At 51.4% G+C, this 26,629-nt stretch overlaps 2 protein-coding genes and 1 non-coding gene across 6 annotated transcripts; all 3 read left to right on the top strand.

The window, feature by feature from the left end:
* The first annotated feature begins 1,573 nt into the window (after window positions 1-1,573).
* LOC119956307 (zinc finger and BTB domain-containing protein 20-like) lies at window positions 1,574-14,988 on the top strand. 4 transcript variants are annotated; one of them, XR_005458618.1, is made up of 4 exons: window positions 1,575-2,439; window positions 3,086-4,677; window positions 6,884-7,090; window positions 7,803-7,924. XR_005458618.1 is itself a non-coding variant. In XM_038783398.1 (3 exons), exons 1-3 carry the CDS (start codon window positions 2,024-2,026, stop codon window positions 14,359-14,361), a joined length of 2,058 nt encoding a protein of 685 aa, XP_038639326.1. In that variant the 5' UTR covers window positions 1,574-2,023; the 3' UTR covers window positions 14,362-14,988. The 4 variants fall into 4 exon arrangements, 3 of the variants coding, with proteins under 3 accessions (XP_038639326.1, XP_038639327.1, XP_038639325.1); XM_038783398.1 differs by lacking the exons at window positions 6,884-7,090; window positions 7,803-7,924 and adding an exon at window positions 14,312-14,988 and having other exon boundaries at window positions 1,574-2,439; XM_038783399.1 differs by lacking the exon at window positions 7,803-7,924 and having other exon boundaries at window positions 6,884-7,564.
* A 1,435-nt stretch (window positions 14,989-16,423) lies between these two features.
* Window positions 16,424-26,590, top strand: rps11 (ribosomal protein S11). The gene is made up of 5 exons (XM_038783400.1): window positions 16,424-16,585; window positions 21,965-22,096; window positions 22,957-23,032; window positions 25,387-25,516; window positions 26,424-26,590. The coding sequence occupies exons 1-5, from the start codon at window positions 16,571-16,573 to the stop codon at window positions 26,545-26,547; spliced, it is 477 nt and encodes a 158-aa protein (XP_038639328.1). The 5' UTR covers window positions 16,424-16,570; the 3' UTR covers window positions 26,548-26,590.
* LOC119956655 lies at window positions 22,791-22,876 on the top strand. The gene has a single exon (XR_005458662.1). It is a non-coding gene; the product is annotated as a small nucleolar RNA SNORD35 (small nucleolar RNA).
* Window positions 26,591-26,629: the final 39 nt, after the last annotated feature.

The raw sequence follows: 26,629 nt of genomic DNA, 5'->3' as shown, positions 1-26,629 counted from the left end.
ACAGCCCCTCCCCCCCACACAGCCCCTCCCCCCCCACACAGCCCCTCCCCCCCCACACAGCCCCTCCCCCCCCACACAGCCCCTCCCCCCCCACACAGCCCCCTCCCCCCCACACAGCCCCTCCCCCCCACACAGCCCCTCCCCTGGCGCCCCTCGCCCACGCCAGGCGCGCTCCCGCGGACTGTGTCCACTGACCTCACTAAAATGGCCGCCTCATCAGCCTGGCTGTGACGTCATGGCACAGTGAGGGCGGGGTGGAGTTCCCGGATCACTGCTCCCTGCACCGCCGCCCGGCCCCTCCCCCTACCGCCGCTCGGCCCCTCCCCCTACCGCCGCTCGGCCCCTCCCCCTACCGCCGCCCGGACCCTCCCCCTACCGCCGCTCCGTCATGACTTCACCGCGCAGCCAGATGACGCTGCCGGACGCAGGCCCGCCCCCCGCCCGCTGGACACAGACAAGAGGTTAGTGGCGCCGGAGGGAGCTGCCCGGCAGCGGGAGGGAGAGAGGGAACGGCCCCTGACCCCCGCCTCCGGCCCGGGAAAGCCGCCCCCACTCGCCGGACAGCGGCCGCTCGGCGGGTCAGGGGTCACCGGCCAGCTTCTGCGCCGCCTCTCATTGGCTCTCGGGAGGCACGTGACCGGGGCCCCCTCACCAGGGCTGGGTTCCCCTCCCCAGGAGTGGGGTACCCTCCCCCCCCCATCTCAGTGCTGGGGTACCCTTCCCTCCCCCCCTCCCCAGGGCTGGGGTACCCTCCCCCCATCTCAGTGCTGGGGTACCCTTCCCTCCCCCCCCTCCCCAGGGCTGGGGTATCCTCCCCCCATCTCAGTGCTGAGGTACCCTTCCCTCCCCCCCCCCCCATCTCAGTGCTGGGGTACCCCCCCTCCCCCCAATCTCAGTGCTGGGGTACCCTCCCCCCCATCTCAGTGCTGGGGTACCCTCCCCCCATCTCAGTGCTGGGGTACCCTCCCCCCATCTCAGTGCTGGGGTACCCTCCCCCCATCTCAGTGCTCGGGTACCCCCCCCCCCATCTCAGTGCTGGGGTACCCCCCCCATCTCAGTGCTGGGGTACCCCCCCCACCTCAGTGCTGGGGTACCCCCCCCCCCATCTTAGTGCTGGGGTACCCTCCCCCCATCTCAGTGCTGGGGTACCCTTCCCTCCCCCCCCCCCCCTCCCCAGGGCTGGGGTACCCTCCCCCCATCTCAGTGCTGGGGTACCCTCCCCCCCCTCCCCCAGGGGTGGGGTACCCTCCCCCCCCCCCCCATCTCAGTGCTGGGGTCCCCTCCCCCCCCTCTCCCAGGGGTGGGGTACCCTCCCCAGGGCTGGGGTACCCTCCCCCCCCCATCCCCTGGGCTGGAATACCCTCCTCCCCAGGGCTGAAGTACCCTCCCCAGGGCTGGGGTACCCCTTCCCCAGGGCTGGGGTACCCTCCTCCCCCCCCTCCTTCCCCAGGGCTGGGGGACCCTACCCAGAGCAGGGGTGCCCCCTTCTCCAGAGGCCTGGGGCAACCCCCCCCCCCCCCCCCCACTGGGAGCGGGGGGGGGGGGGGGGTGAGAGAGGTTCAGAGCACACGCTCAGCCCTTAATCCAGTGCCGCTGGATGGAGGATGGAGAACAGGAGAAACCCAGAGTCCCCTCCCCAAGGTGCCAGTGCTGACGGTGGGTCCCCTGCCCAAGGTGCCAGTGCTGACGGTGGGTCCCCTGCCCAAGGTGCCAGTGCTGACGGTGGGTCCCCTGCCCAAGGTGCCAGTGCTGACGGTGAACCCCGGTGCCTGTTCTTCACCTGCAAATTCTCAAACAGCCATCTGTGAAGGTCAATCCACCTCCCCCCACCCACCCCCGCTAACTAGACTCCGAGGCTGACGGTCTGTTTCCCTTGGGTTGTGTTTTTTTAAATGTCAGTTCTCCCAAAGTGTCTGTCTGACATGGAAGTGAGAGAGAACTGTCAATGAGTTTATAACCATTTATGCAATTCAGTCAGTGTGTTGAATAATAATGCAGCCCAGGGTAGACTTCCATTTCTGTGATGAGGCCAAAAACAAAAATCAAGGCTGTCACACCCTGGGCCAGTATTGAGAATAACACTACCTGTTGGATGGGCAGGATTGAGGGCGTGTCGCACTGTCCAAGAGCCTGTAGTCAGGGAGCGCCACACTGTCCGAAGGTCTGTAGTGAGATAGCGCCCCACTGTCCGTGGGCCAGTAGTGAGGGTGTGCCACACTGTCCGAAGGTCTGTAGTGAGGTAGCGCCCCACTGTCCGTGGGCCAGTAGTGAGGGAACACCGCTCTGTCTGAGGTACGCCACTGCTGTCCCAGCCAAATGTTTGACCCTCAATCGCAACCCAACTATCTGGTCATTATCCCACAGCTGTTTATGGGATTTTGCTGTACACAAATTGGCTGCTGGGTTTTCTACAATACAACAGGGACTATGTTTCAAAAGGTACCTCATTGGATGTAACACAAATCAGGATGTTCGGTGGTTGTGAAAGACTTTGCATATAAAACACCAACAAACATAAAGTCATTTCCAATTGGGGTCTGACTTCGGAATAGCGGCTCTCCTTAGCCAGGGGGCTGAGGGGAGAGGGTGGGGGATATTTTGGGGGCAGCAGTTATCAACAGGAAACTGTCAATCCACAGCAATCACAATTTCCTCAAATTGACCACACAGTCCATATTTATAGACCCATTCCCCCAAAGGTGGAGGAGCAGTACAGGCAGGGTGGGTGGAACACAGCATTGCTGCTGGAGACTGACAGCTCCACTTGCTAGGTCAGGGTCTGTCGCTCTGTAGGTTACAGAACTTCGAAAGCAATCCCAATTACTTTAAAAAAAATTTGTAAGAATTTCTATCATTACTACCCTTCCAAAAAGTGAAATCCAGATCTTTACCACCTTTAACAGCACCTCCATTCTGTGTGTGTTTACTAATAGAGCAGCATGATGTGGAGATGCTGGCGTTGGACTGGGGTGGGCACAGTAAGATGTCTGGTGTTGTAGCTGCTAATCCCCCCCCCCCCCCGCCCGCCTCCCCTCCGAGTACAGTTATGCTGGGTTTTGAACTTGACTGATCCCCTGTTTTGCAGGCTTTGGCGTGCAGTGTGTGGGAGCAGAATGTCTGAGCAACTTCACAGCATCAACCTCCAGAACTTTAGCAGGTCGCTGCTGGAGACACTAAACTCCCAGCGCTTGGGTGGCCACTTCTGCGATGTGACAGTGCGGATCCACAACACAGCTCTCCGAGCCCACCGCTGTGTCCTGGCTGCCGCTAGCCCCTTTTTCCATGATAAGCTGTTGTTGGGTTACAGCGAAATTGAGGTCCCGCCCCTCGTCTCAGCCCAGACTCTGCGCCGGTTGGTGGATTTTATGTACAGTGGCTCGCTGATGGTTTCTCACGTGGAGGCTCTGCAAATCCTCACGGCAGCTAGTGTCCTCCAGATCAAAACCATCATCGATGAATGCACACGTATTATTTCACAAAATGCCCCTCAAAAGACTCCGGGATTCCAATCGTTCGTCAGCCACAAAATGGACCTTTCTGATGAAAAGGAAGCCATTATTTGCCAAACAGTCAGTGACCAGATGCACAAGTTTCCCATGGGACTGATTGAAACAGCGTTGTCACCCCATGGGACTGAAAAAGAGTTTGATTTTGTGCGCGCCGGTGCAAAGAACATGGTAACAAGTGAAGCAGGCTACAAATCGGAAGAAATCAGCCCCAGTCTGAACAGGCAGTTACCATCTACCCGACAGAAGGGAGCGGCAGAGCAGGCTCTACCTGACCAGGAGAACCTGTCTCTGATGGACACCAGCCGTAACAGTGAGGTACGCGCTCTGTGGTACAACACTGCAGCCAATCAGCGGCCCGACATGTCATTGTTGCCGCAAGGTAGCCATAGCCGCAAACAACGCCAGCCAATCCGTCTGCAGATGGCAGACGGAAGTCAAGTGACCATCAAGGAAGAAGATGATGACCTCCTTTACTGTGGGGAGAGCATTTCCGGAGCCACTATCTCTGATCAGTCAACCGAGCAGATCAGTCAAGGTGAACAGACTGAGGATATTTCTGAGGCAAATGCATTTGACCCCGACCAGAATACAATAGGGGAACCAAGGGACTCTGCCAGTCATTTGAATTTGAGTGGTAAAGGGGACGAGTTAGAATTTTTTAGTGCTAGTGATCTCTTACCTGAGGAGCTGAAGTCCTTTTGGCAGGGAGAAAGAGAGGAGAAGGAGCCCTCCTTGCAACAAAACCGTAAAGCAGACTGCAAGTCCCAACTCGATGCCTCATACCCACGGCCTTCGACATTCATGCAAGACTTTCTACCAGGATCTACCATGCAGACCACCCCGAGGAACCAGGCGTGCTCTGTGCAGTATGATCAGGCAGACACAGGTGGCACCACCAGTCACCGAAACCTCTTCCAGATGAATCTTCCTCAGTCCCCTCATCTTGCAACTTTGCCCTCCACCTCCCAGACATGCCTGCCCAGCATTTCAACCCAGCCACCTTGCCAGAATGCCCCCGTATTCCTGGATGGGACCCAGACTGTGCCAGCTGCTTCACAGGCCAGCCAGAGTGCCAGTGAAACGGAGAAAAAGCCCTACGGATGCACGCAATGCGGGAAGACCTTCAGCTCCAGACAGAACTATGCCAAGCACATGTTTGTCCACACAGGTGGGTTCGTCATGATTTCCCCTTTTTCAAATTATTCTCGCTGTCCCCTTGTGGGTTAATATGTTTCCCATGTGCTTAATCTTGGATAAGTGATGGAGTTTCACTGGGGTCCACCTTCCCAACCCATGACCACTACTACCTAGAAGGACAAGAGCAGCAGATATCTGGGAACCCCACCACCTGGAGGATCCCCTCCAAGTCACTCACCACCCTGACTTGGAAATATATCGGCCGTTCCTTCACTGTCGCCGGGGTAACATCCTGGAACTCCCTCCCTAACAGCACTGTGGGTGTACCTACGCCTCAAGGACTGCAATGGTTCAGCTCACTGCAAGAACGCACTGCAGCTCACCACCACCTTCTGAAGGGCAACTAAGGATGGGCAATAAATGCTGGCCTAACTAACGACGCCCACATCCCATCAATGAAATTTTAAACAAGAATAGATGCCCCCTTTTATGCTTCGCTGGTCATTTATTTGCACTTTTCTCCATCCTCGCGTGAAGGCGCTGACTCTCACTGGGGGACAGTTCCTGAAGGTGCTGATTCTCACTGGGACACAGTTCCTGAAGGTGCTGACTCTCACTGGGATACAGTTCCTGAAGGTGCTGACTCTCACTGGGACACAGTTCCTGAAGGTATTGACTCTCACTGGGGGACAGTTCCTGAAGGTGCTGACTCTCACTGGGACACAGTTCCTGAAGGTGCTGACTCTCACTGGGACACAGTTCCTGAAGGTGCTGACTCTCACTGGGGGACAGTTCCTGAAGGTGCTGACTCTCACTGGGGGACAGTTCCTGAAGGTGCTGACTCTCACTGGGACACAGTTCCTGAAGGTGCTGACTCTCACTGGGGGACAGTTCCTGAAGGTGCTGACTCTCACTGGGGGACAGTTCCTGAAGGTGCTGACTCTCACTGGGACACAGTTCCTGAAGGTGCTGACTCTCACTGGGGGACAGTTCCTGAAGGTGCTGACTCTCACTGGGACACAGTTCCTGAAGGTGCTGACTCTCACTGGGGGACAGTTCCTGAAGGTGCTGACTCTCACTGGGACACAGTTCCTGAAGGTGCTGACTCTCACTGGGGGACAGTTCCTGAAGGTGCTCACTCTCACTGATACCAGTGATGGATGGTTCCTGAAGGTCATTGATCATAGAATTTTCAGTTAGAAGGAGCCATTCGGGCCATTGAGTCTGCACTGGCCCTTGGAAAGAGCACTCTACTTAAGCCCTCGCCTCCACCCTATCCCCGTAACCCCACCTAACCTTTGGACACCAAAAGTCAATTTTAGCATAGCCAACCCACCGAACCTGCACATCTTTGGAGTGTGGGAGGAAACCGGAGCACCCGGAGGAAACACAATCTGACACAGGGAGAAAGTGAAAACTCCGCACAGACATTCACCTGAGGCCAGAATTGGGCCTCTGGAGCTGTGAGGCAGCAATGCTCACTGTGCTTCCGTGCCGCCACCCACTGACTGGGATACAATAGGTATCGTGGGCAGTAATTCTCACAGGTATACACAGGTTTCAGGTGCTGATTCTCGCTGAGGCACAGCGTTTACAGGCAAAAACTCACTGGGTCACATAGATACTGAGGCGAACATAACACACGGCCCCTCCCAGCCTCGTGAACGATAACACGACCCCTCCCAGCCTCGTGAACCATAACACACGGCCCCTCCCAGCCTCGTGAACGATAACACGGCCCCTCCCAGCCTCGTGAACGATAACACGGCCCCTCCCAGCCTCATGAACCATAACACACGGCCCCTCCCAGCCTCGTGAACCATAACACACGGCCCCTCCCAGCCTCGTGAACATAACACACGGCCCCTCCCAGCCTCGTGAACCATAACACACGGCCCCTCCCAGCCTCGTGAACCATAACACGGCCCCTCCCAGCCTCGTGAACCTTAACACACGGCCCCTCCCAGCCTCGTGAACGATAACACGACCCCTCCCAGCCTCGTGAACCATAACATGGCCCCTCCCAGCCTCGTGAACCATAACATGGCCCCTCCCAGCCTCATGAACCATAACACACGGCCCCTCCCAGCCTCGTGAACCATAACATGGCCCCTCCCAGCCTCATGAACCATAACACACGGCCCCTCCCAGCCTCGTGAACCATAACACACGGCCCCTCCCAGCCTAGTGCAAGTATAGAATCAGACCATCAACCTTCCTGCTTTGTGCGGCTGCAGCTTTTACCTGAGGATCTATCGGGTGAAGAGAGAATGTGGGCTTGGGATTGCAGGAAAGGAGAAGCATGAAAATCTCAGGCGAGGGGCAATGTTGAGAATGGAAAAGGCAGGCCTTCATGAATAACCTCAAGCCGGTATGGAAATTGAACCCACGCTGCTGACCTCAAGAACCAGCTGTCTAGCTGAGCTAAACCGCCCCCAGTAGAGGTGAGAGAAAGTCATGGAGTCGTTTGTTAAGGAGGAATTTGAAAATGTTTTGTGAATTTGCGTAGTAGAAACATTCAGTATCGAATCCCCAAACTAAAAGGTTTTTGGTGGCCATATAGAACTGTACAGCACAGAACAGGCCCTACGGCCCTTGTGAGGATGCAGTAGCGGAATGTTTTTGGGGGAGTATCAGGGTGGCTGATAACAATCTCATTATGTTTGAAGACGCTTTTTGTTTGAACAGAATCACCAAGTCCTGCAGCATTTGCTGTGGGATGAAATGGGTCAGGGTAAATAAACTGGCTGCCATTGCCAAGGCTCAGTTCCCAAATTCTAGTCACTCTCTTTCCTGAAGATGTTGAAGCTCCACAGTCCTGGTTTCGGGGAGTGCTTCGGCAGTGGTCAGGAAGAGAATCCTTGGCTGGCTTTTCCCCCTGCCTGAGCCCTTAAAACCGATCATGATCACAGAGTACCTCCTGCTGCACAGCCCCCCCCCCCCCCCCCCCCCCCCCCCCCCGATACTGCCAGATCAGATCAGTTACTCAGTTTACGTCGGGAGTGTGAATATGTGCAAAGTCTGGCTCACTGTCACACCACTGACACCTTTGCACATTTGGCCATCAGTTCATTGATTACTGAATGGTGTCTAATGATCATTTTCAGTCTCTCTCTTCTCTGATTTATTGATCTCTTTTCTCCCCACCTCCTGCAGGTGAGAAACCCCATCAATGCAGCGTGTGTTGGCGGTCATTCTCGCTTAGGGACTACTTGATAAAGCACATGGTCACACATACAGGAGTGCGAGCGTACCAGTGCCCGGTGTGCAATAAACGCTTCACACAAAAGAGCTCCTTGAATGTGCACATGCGGCTACATCGTGGTGAGAAGGCCTTCGAGTGTCATGTCTGTAACAAGCGTTTCTCTCACAAGACTCTACTGGAGAGGCACATGGCCACGCACATTATATAAACACACGTGTGCCAGGCTGAACTAGGTAAATCCCACACGCTGGATTTACCTGGGATAATTGAATGTTGAGCAAACCTATGCTGTACACACAAGGACGTTTCACCCAGCGATATAAAGCAGCTGTATAATATCACTGGATGGGGAAGTGGTGAGCACAGCACACCTCATTACACCCCCACCCCCCCACTCCCCTCCCCAAAGAAAAACAAGGAACTTCCCCACATGGCTCAGTGAGTGGATGAGACACACAACAGAAAGGAGCCAGGTGTGAATCCCAATCTGTATTCCAAAATAAACTCAGTTTAGGATTTAAGAGTTGATGTCAACACCCATGGGAGGCGATCCAGCCAGAATTCCTTATCCATTAGAAAGGGGAAATCAGCCAGGATTCCTTATCCATTAGAAAGGGGGAATCAGCCAGGATTCCTTATCCATTAGAAAGGGGGAATCAGCCAGGATTCCTTATCCATTAGAAAGGGGGAATCAGCCAGGATTCCTTATCCATTAGAAAGGGGGAATCAGCCAGGATTCCGTATCCATTAGAAAGGGGAAATCAGCCAGGATTCCTTATCCATTAGAAAGGGGAAATCAGCCAGAATTCCTTATCCATTAGAAAGGGGAAATCAGCCAGGATTCCTTATCCATTAGAAAGGGGGAATCAGCCAGGATTCCTTATCCATTAGAAAGGAAATCAGCCAGAATTCCTTATCCATTAGAAAGGGGAAATCAGCCAGGATTCCTTATCCATTAGAAAGGGGAAATCAGCCAGAATTCCTTATCCATTAGAAAGGGGAAATCAGCCAGGATTCCTTATCCATTAGAAAGGGGGAATCAGCCAGGATTCCTTATCCATTAGAAAGGAAATCAGCCAGAATTCCTTATCCATTAGAAAGGGGAAATCAGCCAGAATTCCTTATCCATTAGAAAGGGGAAATCAGCCAGAATTCCTTATCCATTCGTCAGTGTGTTGATTTTAATCATGAACAGAATCAAGCCCAGCTAGGATGTTGTTCAATTAAATATTCTCCTGATATCTGGGGCAAGTATCCTCCGGGGTGGGGATGGGTCGGGGTGGTTTTCTGAACACCCCACGCCATGTAGCGATTGGGTGGGTGAAATTCCTGAAAACCCATTTTAAATCAATAGATTAACAATGTTGTTAAGATTGTACACAGGAATTTGACACAAATTCATTGATCAGTGTTGGAAAACTAGTAGCCAGTAAAATATGAACATTTAATGAATTTGCAAAGGAGCCATTCTGGTGAACTCACTCCAGTTCCTGGGCTTGTTCTGGCTGCTCTGTGGGTTAATTGACTTCAAGCTCTAGTTGCAATATTTTATTTAATTATTAAAAACTAATTGGACTAATTGTTAGCTAAACTAACCGTAGCTTAGTATTTTAAAATACTGCCTGAAATATTTAATTCTTTATAAATTTATAAACTCGAGTGAGGTGTTCTGCCGTGTTTAGGTAATTGCCGTTCAGAGTAAAATCCCGATCGCTGTTTATCCAGCTTCCATGTTCACTGCCTTCACTGTTTGCTGACTGTTGCCTTGTTGCATCAGGGACCTGCAAATGTGTTTAGACAAATTTCAGACATGAAAGTGCACAGACCTATGACATATCAACCAACCTGCAATCTCTGAGATCACCCCCAGCAGATTCCCTGTAATCTCTGAGATCACCCCCAGCAGATTCCCTGTAATCTCTGAGATCACCCCCATCAGATTCCCCACAATCACTGAGATCGCCCCCATCAGATTCTCCACAATCACTGAGATCGCCCCCAGCAGATTCCCCACAATCTCTGAGATCATCCCCAGCAGATTCCCCATAATCTCTGAGATCGCCCCCAGCAGATTCCCCGTAATCTCTGAGATCACCCCCAGCGGATTCCCCACAATCTCTGAGATCACACCCAGCAGATTCCCCACAATCTCTGAGATCACACCCAGCAGATTCCCCACAATCTCTGAGATCACACCCAGCAAATTCCCCACAATCTCAGTGATCACCCCCAGCGGATTCCTCACATTGATCACCCCCAGCGGATTCCCCACAATCTCACAGAGATCACCCCCAGCAGATTCCCCACAATCTCTCTGTGATCACCCCCAGCAGATTCCCCACAATCTCTCTGTGATCTCCCCCAGCAGATTCCCCACATTCTCACAGGGATCACCCCCAGCAGATTCCCCACAATCTCTCTGTGATCTCCCCCAGCAGATTCCCCACAATCTCACAGTGATCTCCCCCAGCGGATTCCCCACAGTCCCAGTCCACCTTCTAGTTTTAGATGTAAATGCTGCTAATTATATTTAATACTTCAGAATATCTGAGTCTAACGAGATCTGAACAGTCTTGATTGTCCTCCTCTTGCCTTCTCCCCATTAACCTGTCAGTTTACCATTGGAATCACTTCCTTGGAATACTGCAGGAGACCCTCGGACCATGGGTGCATGATCTAATCCTCTTACCGAGCCCAAACCCACATTAAAACCAAACCAGCTCCACGAGTGCCTCAGTGGGTGAATTCTACAACAGCTGCTGCACTAGTGGCTTTTCACAGTAACTTTATTGAAGCCAACTTGTGACAATAAATGATTATTATTATTATTACTAACATCATAGATGCGGCGATCCCACTTTCAGTCCCTAGTTTGTGTTTGTCTCTCTCAGGGCAGAATCAGCTGGTGAACCTGCTCCTGATCTTCATCCACAGCTTCCTGTTGGATGGGGAGTGCACAATTACTTTTGGGTAATGTTCCCTCTAGTATTTTGTTGTTCTGAGTCGCCTGTTTGTTGCACTTTTGTATGTTCTCAGCAGTGTAGCTCAGAGGAAACATTCATGGAGGAGTGAGTCACAAGACCCCAGGGGTTGTTGTTTCCCAGCAAGAGTGGCCACCTTGTGGAGCAGGGGTGGGAGGTGGAAAATAACTCTGAACTTTATTTGTTCTAACCTCTAAATCTCCCCTAACCTTCCACAAGTGTCACATGAGAATAGTGGTATCATGGGATTCCCTCCCAGCTCACTTGCTCAACACTGGAGACTTGGGCACTCCTTGCCAGTTGAGGCTGGGTTCAGAGATTTCCTACTCTGGGATTAAACCTGGGATCTCGCCATCAGTACAAGAGGAATTCTTGAACACTCAGTGTCACACTGAACGTTACACTTGCTGTGTCACAACGGGAATCATGGACTTTCCTGTATCTTGCATAAGTGGCTGTTATTCATACCTGAGGTGAGGGCCAGTAAATGCCCAATTCTCCCAACCTCCATTTAATCTCGGCTGTGGTCCCAACTGAGGCCCGCCATGTGAGCTCAGAGGCATTGAGTTGCAGCCTAAAGAAACACTCGGATGGAGCATGAAGAATGTTGATGTAAAGATGTGCAGTAAGGAAAGGAATTGGAGGGGAAGAATGACTGAAGTAATTCAACAGCAATTAGGAAGAAGTGTTTCTTTATGACAGGCAATGTGCAATTCTCCCAACCCCCAGGCATAGCAACGCTGACATTGGGGGCTGGGGGAATTGCACCTGTTCACTTTTTCTAAAATCTCTCATTTCCTGATCACTGTACAGTTCCTGCTCCTGGTCACTTTGTATCAGTACTCACCATTTAAAGGCACGCATACACAATTACTTCTCTGGTGAGGCGCCAGAGGGCTCTTCAATACTTAAGGATCTGTCACCAAGGGAGACTGTAGCTTCAGGGGAACTGTCCCCTAGTGAGAGTCAGCACCTTCAGGAACTGTGTCCCAGGGAGAGTCAGCACACGCAGGAACTGTATCCCAGTGAGAGTCAGCACCTTCAGGAACTGTGTCCCAGGGAGAGTCAGCACCTTCAGGAACTGTGTCCCAGTGAGAGTCAGCACCTTCAGGAACTGTGTCCCAGGGAGAGTCAGCACCTTCAGGAACTGTGTCCCAGTGAGAGTCAGCACCTTCAGGAACTGTCCCCTAGTGAGAGTCAGCACCTTCAGGAACTGTGTCCCAGTGAGAGTCAGCACCTTCAGGAACTGTGTCCCAGGGAGAGTCAGCACCTTCAGGAACTGTGTCCCAGTGAGAGTCAGCACCTTCCGGAACTGTACCCCAGTGAGAGTCAGCACCTTCAGGAACTGTACCCCAGTGAGAGTCAGCACCTTCAGCAACTGTACCCCAGTGAGAGTCAGCACCTTCAGGAACTGTACCCAAGTGAGAGTCAGCACCTTCAAGAACTGTGTCCCAGTGAGAGCACCTTCAGGAACTGTGTCCCAGTGAGAGTCAGCACCTTCAGGAACTGTGTCCCAGTGAGAGTCAGCACCTTCAGGAACTGTGTCCCAGTGAGAGTCAGCACCTTCAAGAACTGTGCCCCAGTGAGAGTCAGCACCTTCAAGAACTGTGTCCCAGTGAGAGTCAGCACCTTCAAGAACTGTGGCCCAGTGAGAGTCAGCACCTTCAGGAACTGTCCCCCAGTGAGAGTCAGCACCTTCAGGAACTGTGTCCCAGTGAGAGTCAGCACCTTCAGGAACTGTCCCCCAGTGAGAGTCAGCACCTTCTGGAACTGGGTCCCAGTGAGAGTCAGCACCTTCAGGAACTGTGTCCCAGTGAGAGTCAGCACCTTCAGGAACTGTGTCCCAGTGAGAGTCAGCACCTTCAAGAACTGTGCCCCAGTGAGAGTCAGCACCTTCAAGAACTGTGTCCCAGTGAGAGTCAGCACCTTCAAGAACTGTGTCCCAGTGAGAGTGAGCACCTTCAGGAACTGTCCCCCAGTGAGAGTCAGCACCTTCAGGAACTGTGTCCCAGTGAGAGTCAGCACCTTCAGGAACTGTCCCCCAGTGAGAGTCAGCACCTTCTGGAACTGGGTCCCAGTGAGAGTCAGCACCTTCAGGAACTGGGTCCCAGTGAGAGTCAGCACCTTCAGGAACTGTGTCCCAGTGAGAGTCAGCACCTTCAGGAACTGGGTCCCAGTGAGAGTCAGCACCTTCAGGAACTGGGTCCCAGTGAGAGTCAGCACCTCCAGGAACTGTGTCCCAGTGAGAGTCAGCATCTTCAGGAACTGTCCCCCAGTGAGAGCCAGCATCTTGCCCACAGCAAAGAAAAAAAAGGACATATCCAATGTGGAGAATTACTGTCAAGATTAGGGAATTCACAAGAAGGAGAGATTCATCTGAAGAATCTGCTGTTGCAATGGATTGAGCTGCTAAACAGTTAAACTGTGTATGTGCTAGTGATGTAAGTGCTTCGGTACCAGAAATGACCAGTTCTTGCAGCAGATTGCTGTTGTGAATTTATTATTGTATATTTGTGTTTTTAATGAAGGTTTTTAACTGTTTGATGTTTCATAATGCCCCAAGAGGAATTTTCAAAGTATTTTACAATGTGAAAGTTAGTCGTCTTATTGACATAGGGAGTAATGTCCACCCCACTAAATGGGCCCTTTACTCAGCAATGTGTTCTATGGGTAGCCACAATGTCTGAATTTCAGTTAATGCAATAGATTGTGATGTGAAGCAGCACATTCGCAGCTCTGGCCTCAGTTTGCCAGGCACTCCTGGTCAGCCTGCTGTGGGTAAATCACCGCTGGAGAGTGTGTCCAAGCTGCAAGTTTTCCTCATTTCTTTCTGTCAGTGGTTTATTCATCACCTTTCAGCCAGGTGATGGAATCTGAAATTTGTCTATGCTTTGCTTTGCTACTGATGAAAATTTATCAAAATACCTGGACTAAGATCACCTCCTATCCGATGGCACAGGGGGAAATGGAGTTTGAAACCCAGCCTTTTCATGTCACCACTGCAAAGCTGTTGGAAAGCCTGCTTGAAGCTGACCGGCTGCCCACATCATGTGTGATGACCCTGGTCTGATTGTAATGTTTTTTACGTGGAGATTGCCAAGCAGCTCTGACCAGGCTTCGGTGTGAGTTGCTGAATATGTGGAGTGGACTCTGCAGGCCTGTCTGCGTGCTACTCCGCTCCACTCCATAAGTGACCTGAACCTACAAAACCATCAGGAGGCACAGATAGGATGTTCTCCTAGTCAAGTGCTCACAGCTGCCTTTATGCCCATGAGTGTGGGCTCATTCATTTCGCATTTTTAATTTTTAATAAAAGATTGAAATGTGGATGTTTGTTTCTGTATGTGATACCTGGCAGGACGTGGAGTGGGATTATTCCTTCAGCAACAGGTAATCCAATCTCAGGCAGTATTGCCGCTGGTAGAAATTATAGTTTTGTGAGCCTCTGCTTATACCGATGCATCCTCCTCCTCCTCCAGGTGTGAAGAGGCCGTTAGCGACCGTGGACTTTCATTGGATTGGTCCATGATTCTGCTCACCAAAGCACTGCAGCGGCTTTGCCTTCTGCAGTCTGGTTGGCCAGGAAACCCCCCCCTCTTCTTCCTGCCTGCCATCAGGCATATGGGGAGGATTTACAGGCTTGTATTCAAGCTGTTTGGCCACATTATGAACACACTTTCATTAGCCATCAGAGCTTCTGGCTTAGAGGTATGACTGCAGCACAAGATCTCTCGCTGATACCTCGCCCCACAAAAACAAAACATTCTCCAGTTATGAGCCCTGTTTGGAAGCGCAGATTCTGAGTCAGCGGTATTGGGTATTTTTCACCATTCAAGAGTCCAGTAATTTCACTGCCTCTATTTACTGAAACCGGGCGACAGACAGCACAAAATAGAGTTAATGTGCTGCTCAATTTAATTCTCCAATTTTTAAAAAGTATGTCAAAAAGGCGATGATCGTCTCTGTTAAACATTTGCTTTGCTGCTAAATGAGCATTAACCAACAACAACAATGGCACTTTAACAACCAAAAAAATCCAAGGCATATTTTCATGTATGTGTCAGTGGCTTTTTAAATAAAACAAGGCCAAGAATCAAGTGTGCAATTGAAATATTGTGAGCATTAAAGTATTGAATGTTAATATGTGCTTATGAAACCAATTGATTCTGGTGTGCTTCCGTGTAAAGGGATGGTTAAGTGAATTGTAATGTTTGCAGCAGGTTTGTGTTCTTTTTAATAATTTTTTAAAAATAATCTTTTTATTGTCGCAAGTAGACTTACATTAATACTGCAATGAAGTTACTGAAAAAATCCCCTAGTCGCCACACTCCGGCGCCTGTTCGGGTACACGGAGGGAGAATTCAGAATGTCCAATTCACCTAGCGAGCACGTCTTTCGGGACTTGCGGGAGGAAACCCACCCAGACAAGGGGAGAATGTGCAGACTCCGCACAGACAATGAACCAAGCCGGGATTCGAACCCGGGTAGGTGGTGCTTTGAAGCAACAGTAGGTTTGTGTTTAAATCAACACTTAGATCTTGATTCAAAGCACAGGTTTTGGTTTCATTTAATAAGGTAATTGACAGCACAATCCATTCAACCAGATATTTTGCAGAGTTCAGCACTTTACATGGCAAGATCTCAAACATTGTGTGATATTGCCCCCTCTGTTGGGGAGGTGTGAATAAAGGTTGCCTGCAGCTAAACATGTTAGTCTTGGAGCAATGCACAGCAATAGGAACAGTGCAGAGGGAGCTTTACTCTGTATCTAACCCCGTGCTGTACTGTCCTGGGAGTGTTTGATGGGGACAGTGTAGAGGGAGCTTTACTCTGTATCTAACCCCGTGCTGTACCTGTCCTGGGAGTGTTTGATGGGTACAGTGTAGAGGGAGCTTTACTCTGTATCTAACCCCGTGCTGTACCTGTCCTGGGAGTGTTTGATGGGGACAGTGTAGATGGAGCTTTACTCTGTATCTAACCCTGTACTGTACCTGTCCTGGGAGTGTTTGATGGTGACAGTGTAGAGGGAGCTTTACTCTGTATCTAACCCCGTGCTGTACCTGTCCTGGGAGTGTTTGATGGGGACAGTGTAGAGGGAGCTTTACTCTGTATCTAACCCCGTGCTGTACCTGTCCTGGGAGTGTTTGATGGGGACAGTGCAGAGGGAGGTGTACTCTGTGCATTGGGAGTGTTTGATGGGGACAGTGCAGAGGGAGGTGTACTCTGTGCATTGGGAGGGTTTGATGGGGACAGTGCAGAGGGAGGTGTATTCTGTGCATTGGGCGGGTTTGATGGGGACAGTGCAGAGGGAGGTGTACTCTGTGCATTGGGAGTGTTTGATGGGGACAGTGCAGAGGGAGGTGTACTCTGTGCATTGGGAGGGTTTGATGGGGACAGTGCAGAGGGAGGTGTACTCTGTGCATTGGGAGGGTTTGATGGGGACAGTGCAGAGGGAGGTGTACTCTGTGCATTGGGAGGGTTTGATGGGGACAGTGCAGAGGGAGGTGTACTCTGTGTGCCGCTGTGCATTGGGAGTGTTTGATGGGGACAGGGCTCTCTGGGACCTCGCTGTGAATTCACTCCTATTTCAGGTGACCTGGAGGGCGGCGCAGGAGTTTCACTTCCGCCGTACGGCGATGTCATATCCGGCCGCGTGATGACGTCCTTCCGGCCGTGCGACGCAGTTTAAGAGACCCCGTGGCCTCGCCTCGCTCTTTTCCCCGGACTGAGGGCGCGAAATGGCGGACAACCAGGTGAGGGAGAGCCCGGCCCGGGAGAGAGAGCCCGACCCCGGCCCGGGAGAGAGAGAGAGAGAGAGCCTGACCCGGGATAGAGAGCCCGACCCCGGCCCCGGCCCGGGATAGAGAGAGAGAGAGAGAGCCTGACCCGGGATAGAGAGAGAGAGAGCCTGACCCGGGATAGAGAGAGAGAGAGCCTGACCCGGGAGAGAGAGAGAGAGAGCCTGACCCGGGAGAGAGAGAGAGAGAGCCTGACCCGGGATAGAGAGCCCGACCCCGGCCCCGGCCCGGGATAGAGAGAGAGAGAGAGAGCCTGACCCGGGATAGAGAGAGAGAGAGCCTGACCCGGGATAGAGAGAGAGAGAGCCTGACCCGGGATAGAGAGAGAGAGAGAGAGCCTGACCTGGGATAGAGAGAGAGAGAGCCTAACCCGGGATAGAGAGAGAGAGCCTGACCTGGGATAGAGAGAGAGAGCCTGACCCGGGATAGAGAGAGAGAGCCTGACCCGGGATAGAGAGAGAGAGCCTGACCCGGGATAGAGAGAGAGAGCCTGACCCGGGATAGAGACCCCGGGATAGGGAGAGAGAGAGAGCCTGGCCCGGGATGGAGAGAGAGAGCCTGACCCGGGATAGAGACCCCGGCCAGGGAGAGAGAGAGAGAGCCTGACCCGGGATAGAGAGAGAGAGAGCCTGACCCGGGATAGAGACCCCGGCCAGGGAGAGAGAGAGAGAGCCTGGCCCGGGATAGAGAAAGAGAGAGAGAGCCTGGACCAGGATAGATAGAGAGAGAGAGAGCCTGGCCCGGGATAGAGAGAGAGAGAGCCTGACCCGGGATAGAGAGAGAGAGCCTGGCCCGGGATAGAGAGAGAGAGAGCCTTGTCCGGGATAGAGAGAGAGCCTGACCCGGGATAGAGACCCCGGCCAGGGATAGAGAGAGAGAGAGCCTGACCCGGGATAGAGAGAGAGCCTGACCCGGGATAGAGAGAGAGAGCCTGACCCGGGATAGAGAGAGAGAGCCTGACCCGGGATAGAGAGTGAGAGCCTGACCCGGGATAGAGAGAGAGAGAGCCCGACCCGGGATAGAGAGAGAGAGCCTGACCCGGGATAGAGAGAGAGAGCCTGACCCGGGATAGAGAGAGAGAGCCTGACCCGGGATAGAGAGAGAGAGCCTGACCCGGGATAGAGAGAGAGAGCCCGACCCGGGATAGGGAGAGAGAGCCTGACCCGGGATAGAGAGAGAGAGCCCGACCTGGGATAGAGAGAGAGAGCCTGACCCGGGATAGGGAGAGAGAGCCCGACCCGCGATAGAGAGAGAGAGAGAGCCTGACCCGGGATAGAGAGAGAGAGCCTGACCCGGGATAGAGAGAGAGAGCCTGACCCGGGATAGAGAGAGAGAGACCCGGGATAGAGAGAGAGCCTGGCCTGGGATAGAGAGAGAGCCTGACCCGGGATAGAGAGAGAGCCTGACCCGGGATAGAGAAAGCCTGACCCGGGATAGATAGAGAGAGAGCCCGACCTGGGATAGAGAGAGAGAGAGAGCCTGACCCGGGATAGAGTGAGCCTGACCCAGGATAGAGAGAGAGACATAGAACGATACAGCGCAGTACAGGCCTTTTGGCCCACGATGTTGCACCGACATGGGAAGTCAAAAACTAAAGGCCATCTAACCTACACTATGCCCTTATCATCCATATGCTTATCCAATAAACTTTTAAATGCCCTCAATGTTGGCGAGTGCACTACTGTTGCAGGTAGGGCATTCCACGGCCTCACCACTCTTTGCGTAAAAAACCCACCTCTGCCCTATATCTATTACCCCTCAATTTAAGGCTATGTCCCCTCGTGCTAGTCACCTCCATCCTCGGGAGAAGGCTCTCACTGTCCGCCCTATCTAATCCTCTGATCATTTTGTATGCCTCTATTAAGTCACCTCTTAACCTTCTTCTCTAACGAAAACAACCTCAAGTCCATCAGCCTTTCCTCATAAGATTTTCCCTCCATACCAGGCAACATCCTGGTAAATCTCCTCTGCACCCGTTCCAAAGCTTCCACGTCCTTCCTATAATGAGGCGACCAGAACTGTACGCAATACTCCAAATGCGGCCGTACTAGAGTTTTGTACAACTGCAACGTGACCTCATGGCTCCGGAACTCAATCCCTCTACCAATAAAGGCCAACACACCATAGGCCTTCTTCACAACCCTATCAACCTGGGTGTCAACTTTCAGGGATCTATGTACATGGACACCGAGATCCCTCTGCTCATCCACACTACCAAGAATTTTACCATTAGCCAAATATTCCGCATTCCTGTTCTTTCCAAAGTGAATCACCTCACACTTCTCCACATTAAACTCCATTTGCCACCTCTCATCCCAGCTCTGCAGCTTATCTATGTCCCTCTGTAACCTGCAACATCCTTCCGTACTGTCTACAACTCCACCAACTTTAGTGTCGTCTGCAAATTTACTCACCCATCCTTCTGCGCCCTCCTCTAGGTCATTTATAAAAATGACAAACAGCAACGGTCCCAGAACAGATCCTTGTGGTGCGCCACTCGTAACTGAACTCCATTCTGAGCATTTCCCATCAACCACCACTCTGTCTTCTTTCAACTAGCCAATTTCTGATCCACATCTCTAAATCACCCTCAATCCCCAGCCTCCATATTTTCTGCAATAGCCGACCGTGGGGAACCTTATCAAATGCTTTACTGAAATCCATATACACCACGTCAACTGCTCTACCCTCGTCTACCTGTTCAGTCACCTTCTCAAAGAACTCGATAAGGTTTGTGAGGCATGACCTACCCATCACAAAACCATGCTGACTATCCCTAATCATATTATTCCTATCTAGATGATTATAAATCGTATCTTTTATAATCCTCTCCAAGACTTTACCCACAACAGACGTAAGGCTCACCGGCCTATAGTTACCGGGGTTATCTCTACTCCCCTTCTTGAACAAAGGGACCACATTTGCTATCCTCCAGTCCTCTGGCACTATTCCTGTAGCCAATGATTTAAAAAAAAAATTAAATTTAGATTACCCAATTATTTTTTCCAATTAAGGGGCAATTTAGCATGGCCAATCCACCTACTCTGCACATTTTTGGGCTGTGGGGGCGAAACCCACGCAGACACGGGGAGAATATGCAAACTCCACACGGACAGTGACCCAGAGCCGGGATCGAACCTGGGACCTCAGCGCCGTGAGGCGGTTGTGCTAACCACTAGGCCACCGTGCTGCCCTTCCTGTAGCCAATGATGACATAAAAGTCAAAGCCAAAGGCTCGGCAATCTCTTCCCTGGCTTCCCAGAGAATCCTAGGATAAATCCCATCAGGCCCCGGGGACTTATCTATTTTCACCTTGTCCAGAATAGCCAACACTTCTTCCCTACGCACCTCAATGCCATCTATTCTAATAGCCTGGGTCTCAGCATTCTCCTCCACAACATTATCTTTTTCCTGAGTGAATACTGACGAAAAGTATTCATTTAGTATCTTGCTTATCTCCTCAGCCTCCACACACAACTTCCCACCACTGTCTTTGACTGGCCCTACTCTTACCCTAGTCATTCTTTTATCCCTGACATACCTATAGAAAGCTTTTGGGTTTTCCTTGACCCTACCTGCCAAAGACTTCTCATGTCCCCTCCTTGCCCGTCTTAGCTCTCTCTTTAGATCCTTCCTCGCTTCCCTGTAACTATCAAGCGCCCCAACTGAAACTTCATGCCTCATCTTCACATAGGCCTCCTTCTTCCTCTTAACAAGCGATTCCACTTCTTTGGTAAACCACGTTCCCTCGCTCGACCCCTTCCTCCCTGCCTGACTGGTACGTACTGATCAAGAACACGCAATAGCTGTTCCTTGAACAAGCTCCACATATCCAGTGTGCCCAACCCTTGCTGCCTACTTCTCCAACCTACACATCCTAAGTCATGTCTAATGGCATTATAATTGCCCTTCCCGCCCAGCTATAACTCTTGCCCTGCGGGGTATACTTATCCCATTCCATCACTAATGTAAAGGTCACCGAATTGTGGTCACTGTCTCCAAAGTGCTCACCTACCTCCAGATCTAACACCTGGCCTGGTTCATTACCCAAAACCAAATCCAATGTGGCCTCACCTCTTGTTGGCCTGTCAACATATTGTGTCAGGAAACCCACCTGCACACATTGTACAAAGAACGACCCATCTAATGTACTCGAACTATATCTTTTCCAGTCAATATTTGGAAAGTTAAAGTCTCCCATAACAACTACCCTGTTTCGCTCTTTTCCAGAATCATTTTCGCCATCCTTTCCTCTACATCCCTAGAACTATTAGGTGGCCTATAGAAAACTCCCAGCAGGGTGACCTCTCCTTTCCTGTTTCTAACCTCAGCCCATACTACCTCGGAAGAAGAGTCCCCATCTTGCATCCTTTCTACCACCGTAATACTGTCCTTGACTAGCAGCGCCACACCTCCCCCTCTTTTGCCCCTTCTCTGACCTTACTAAAACACCTAAACCCCGGAACCTGCAACAACCATTCCTGTCCCTGCTCTATCCATGTCTCTGAAATGGCCACAACATCGAAGTCCCAGGTACCAACCCATGCTGCCAGTTCCCCTACCTTATTTCGTATACTCCTGGCATTGAAGTAGACACACTTCAAACCACCTACCTGAACACTGGCACCCTCCTGCGAAGTCAAATCTGTGCTCCTGACCTCTATACTCTCAATCTCCCGTACCCCAAAACTACAATCTAGGTTCCCATGCCCCTGCTGATTTAGTTTAAACCCCCCCCAAAGAGACCCGGGATAGAGAGAGAGAGAGACCGACCTGGGATAGAGAGAGAGAGAGCCTGACCCGGGATAGAGAGAGAGAGAAACCGACCTGGGATAGAGAGAGAGAGAGCCTGACCCGGGATAGAGAGAGAGAGAGCCTGACCCGAGATAGAGAGAGAGAGAGCCTGACCCGGGATAGAGAGAGAGAGCCTGACCCGGGATAGAGAGAGAGAGAGCCTGACCCGGGATAGAGAGAGAGAGAGCCTGACCCGGGATAGAGAGAGAGAGAGCCTGACCCGGGATAGAGAGAGAGAGAGCCTGACCCGGGATAGAGAGAGAGAGAGCCTGACCCGAGATAGAGAGCCCGACCCAGGATAGAGAGAGAGAGCCTGACCCGGGATAGGGAGATAGAGAGCCCGACCCAGGATAGAGAGAGAGAGCCTGACCCGGGATAGAGAGAGAGCAGCTAGGCAGAGATGACCGAGAAATAACCCAGGATAGAGAGAGAACCCAGGATAAGAGAAATAATGGTGTCGAATTTGTGTACAGCTGAATTATTTCCCTAGATGTTAAGGAGGCATTTTCCACAAACCTCTGCATCTTTTCTTCATTGCAGACTGAAAGAGCTTACCAAAAGCAGCCCACCATCTTCCAGAACAAGAAGCGGGCACTTGTGGGTGAAGGCAGCAAGGAAAAGCTTCCCCGCTACTATCGTAACGTAGGTCTGGGCTTCAAGACTCCACGAGAGGTGAGGCTCTGCCAGGCAGGCTGTTGTAGGGACTGCCATGTGGTGAAAGGGAGGAGCAAAGTACTTGATGAGTCCATGCCTCTTTAATGGCCAGTTAAGTGTGACCTAACATTGAAGCCTCCTCTGGCATCAAAGGAGAGTGGGGCATTGGTGAACTACCTCAAGAGTGTGTTCATCTGTGAGTTTGTCCCTATTTACTGGTAATGCACCTTTTGGTAAATCTTTAACTGAGTTTTAACACGATTGTGAAGTTTCCCGCTAGCCCTGCTTCGGCACCTCCCTGATGAAGTTGGTGCCTCAGATTGCCCTTCCAGTCCCTTCTCTGGTTGCCATGATGTGGAGATGCCGGCGTTGGACTGGGGTGAGCAGAGTAAGAAATCTTCCAACACCAGGTTAAAGTCCCTGAGGCAGGAGCAGTGCTCCGAAAGCCAGTGTTTGTAACAAGGCTGTTGGACTTTAACCTGGTGTTGTAAGACTTCTTACTGTGCTCTGGTTGTTACTGAGCCCAGTCACCTTGGTTGTACAGAAAAATCCTGGAACAGGTGTGTGAGGGTCAGATTTACTGATGATCTTTTTCACTGTTTCAGCATGGTAGATGCTGAAACAGTGAGGCCTTTGTGATGTACACTTTGTTCTGTTTGACCTGGCATCTTGGGGCAAAGCTGACTGTGTTTCCAGGGTTGGGTACCAGGGCTGCAAATGATGTTTATTCTCACGATGGTCTTCCAAGTCTCCAAGACACTGACGAAACTGCCTTTGTGGCTTTACTGATGCAGCTCTCACAGCGCCATAGCTCTAGCCATCAGTCCATAAATCTCACCCTCAATTTACACTGTGTGACTCCCCCTTCTGTCTCCTAGGCCATTGATGGAACCTACATTGATAAGAAGTGTCCCTTCACAGGCAATGTGTCAATCCGGGGGCGGATCCTGACAGGTAGGACTAACCCGGGTTAATCTTGTTTGTTTTCTGACATAGAGGGTGAATATGAATGAGCCGCTGTATATATCCACAAAGAACAAAGAAAAGTACAGCACAGGAACAGGCCCTTCGGCCCACCAAGCCTGTGCCGACCATGCTGCCCGTCTAAACTAAAACCTCTACACTTCCGGGGTCCGTATCCCTCTATTCCCATCCTATTCATGTATTTGTCAAGATGCCCCTTAAACGTCACTATCGTCCCTGCTTCCACCACCACCTCCGGCAGCGAGTTCCAGGCACCCACTATTCTCTGTGTAAAAAAAAAAAACATGCCTCGTACATCTCCTCTAAACATTGCCCCGCACACCTTAAACCTATGCCCCTCAATTTTATAGACCTCTATCAGGTAGCCCTCAACCGCCTGAGATCCGGCATTGTGTTGGGTCTCCCATGTCTTATCAGCACTGGCTGGATATGATTCTTAACCTCTCTCCCCTCCATATAGTTGTTAACTGGGTTGGGTGAAGGTCATTGGCAGAGAGGCTACAGCAACGTTTAATCTGATCTTCTCTATGGATTGAGTACTCCACTTTCCTGTTGACTGTTTCAGCACAACTGCTCAGTGTACACACACACGCACCCCAACTGCTCAGTGTACACACACACGCACCCCAACTGCTCAGTGTACACACACGCACCCCAACTGCTCAGTGTACACACACACACACCCCAACTGCTCAGTGTACACACACACACCCCAACTGCTCAGTGTACACACACGCACCCCAACTGCTCAGTGTACACACACGAACCCCAACTGCTCAGTGTACACACACGCACCCCAACTGCTCAGTGTACACACACACGCACCCCAACTGCTCAGTGTACACACACACGCACCCCAACTGCTCAGTGTACACACACGCACCCCAACTGCTCAGTGTACACACACGAACCCCAACTGCTCAGTGTACACACACACCCCAACTGCTCAGTGTACACACACACGCACCCCAACTGCTCAGTGTACACACACACGCACCCCAACTGCTCAGTGTACACACACACGCACCCCAACTGCTCAGTGTACACACACACGCACCCCAACTGCTCAGTGTACACACACACGCACCCCAACTGCTCAGTGTACACACACACGCACCCCAACTGCTCAGTGTACACACACACGCACCCCAACTGCTCAGTGTACACACACGAACCCCAACTGCTCAGTGTACACACACGCACCCCAACTGCTCAGTGTACACACACGAACCCCAACTGCTCAGTGTACACACACGCACCCCAACTGCTCAGTGTACACACACGCACCCCAACTGCTCAGTGTACACACACACGCACCCCAACTGCTCAGTGTACACACACGCACCCCAACTGCTCAGTGTACACACACACGCACCCCAACTGCTCAGTGTACACACACGCACCCCAACTGCTCAGTGTACACACACACGCACCCCAACTGCTCAGTGTACACACACGCACCCCAACTGCTCAGTGTACACACACGCACCCCAACTGCTCAGTGTACACACACACCCCAACTGCTCAGTGTACACACACACGCACCCCAACTGCTCAGTGTACACACACGCACCCCAACTGCTCAGTGTACACACACGCACCCCAACTGCTCAGTGTACACACACGCACACCCCAACTGCTCTGTACACACACGCACCCCAACTGCTCAGTGTACACACACGCACCCCAACTGCTCAGTGTACACACACGCACCCCAACTGCTCAGTGTACACACACACGCACCCCAACTGCTCAGTGTACACACACGCACCCCAACTGCTCAGTGTACACACACACACACCCTCCGCTTGCGTTTTGGGAATTGTTGAAATACCAGTCACTATTCCGGTTTGTGATTGTTAATTGTGTGGAATGCGATTTGGCCGTAAATATTTCACTATCTAGGAGAACAAGCAACAACAGCATTCAGTTTAATTGTAAAGGAGTAAATATGTGTTTGCAAACCCACATGTCACCGCTCCCCCCGCAATGTTCATTTGAACTTTGGCTGTGCTGCGGTAGATGATAATTGCGCCAATAACTGGGCAGGTGGGGATCTGCAGTCTGATCACATTGAGTGGAAGCTCAGCCTTTTCCCTTGAGGAGATAATGCAGAGGTTTGTGCTACAGTTGTGTAGGACATAAAATAGTTCCTACTAATGTTTGCCCAGAATCCGACCTTTTAGTTTTGTTCATCTGAATATTGTCCTCTTCTGCTCACCTACCTCACATTGCATTTGGATTAGTGTGACTGCATGTTATGAATTAATGGATGTGTGAATGTGAGGCTCTGTACACTGCATTTTATGATCTGTTTATGACAGGTGTTGTGACTAAGATGAAGATGCAGCGGACCATTGTTATTCGCAGAGACTATTTGCACTACATCAGGAAATACAACCGCTTTGAGAAGCGACATAAGAACATGTCTGTCCACCTATCACCCTGCTTCAGGTACCCCTGTTTCTCCATTTCTGTGCCATTAGCATAGATCTGTTGGGCTTGTGCTGTGTGCGCAGTCTGTGCACTAATTGTTCTTTAGGGTTTTGGCCAAGGGTGTTATCATGACCGGTACAGGCTTGGAGGGCCGAAGGGCCTGTTCCTGTGCTCTTCTTTATACCCATGATAGCCAACAGAACTCCAGAGCAAGAAAGCTAGTACTGATAGAACCAAGTGCCATTGACTGAGCAAAGCGTCTGCTGGAAGCTCTGTGTCTGTCTCTACGCAGAATTGGAAATGGTTTAACCATTTTAATGTCTCCCCTTTTGGAAGCACTCCTGGTTATGATTCGGTTCAATGGCTGTTGCAGTATTCTTGGAATGAATGCTGATTGTCATTTTACATGCTGAACTCGCCGGACTGTATGAGGCAACTTTCTCCTCGCATGTACACATCAGGGTGGCTGTATGGAGAAGACCGGGATTATGCCCTAACGGAGATGGAATCTGGGATTTGCTGGTCTTCACCCATACCAGTGGAGTCCATTTGCTTTGAAATTGCTCCTCTTCTGTCCCCCACCCCCAGCCCCATCCCCTGACTAGTATTCAAGGGGTATAGGGGACCTTTATTTGTTACTACTACTGACAGCCGTTTCAGGCCCAGGGACCGGTTTCTGATCACACCCCGATTCCAGTCGGACAGTTCACGCTGCCTGTTAGAGTCCGATCATCCCAGGTCTGTAAAAGGAGGGTTCGGATGTGGAGATCCGCCAGCGAAGTAATCATTTACAGTATGGGGCAGGACTAGTGCCCCTGCTGTGACAACATGTTTCATTAAATGAGCTGAAAAAGTTGTGTTTAGTTGACTCATATTGAACAAGGCCAGAAGCACAATGTTGTAACACAGATCTGTCTTGTTTCAGGGATGTACAGAATGGGGACAGTGTGACTGTGGGCGAGTGCCGACCTCTCAGCAAGACTGTACGTTTCAATGTCCTCAAGGTCACTAAAGCAGCAGGAGCCAAGAAACAGTTCCAGAAATTTTGAATATGATTGTAAATCAGCTACAATAAAAGCCTTTGTGAACAGACTTGCCTGAATATGAGATTTAAGATCTCTAGTGCTTTTT

The sequence above is a fragment of the Scyliorhinus canicula genome, chromosome 23 (genome assembly GCF_902713615.1).
Source record: "Scyliorhinus canicula chromosome 23, sScyCan1.1, whole genome shotgun sequence".
NCBI lineage: Eukaryota > Metazoa > Chordata > Chondrichthyes > Carcharhiniformes > Scyliorhinidae > Scyliorhinus > Scyliorhinus canicula.
This window is presented reverse-complemented; position numbering and strand designations above follow the sequence as displayed.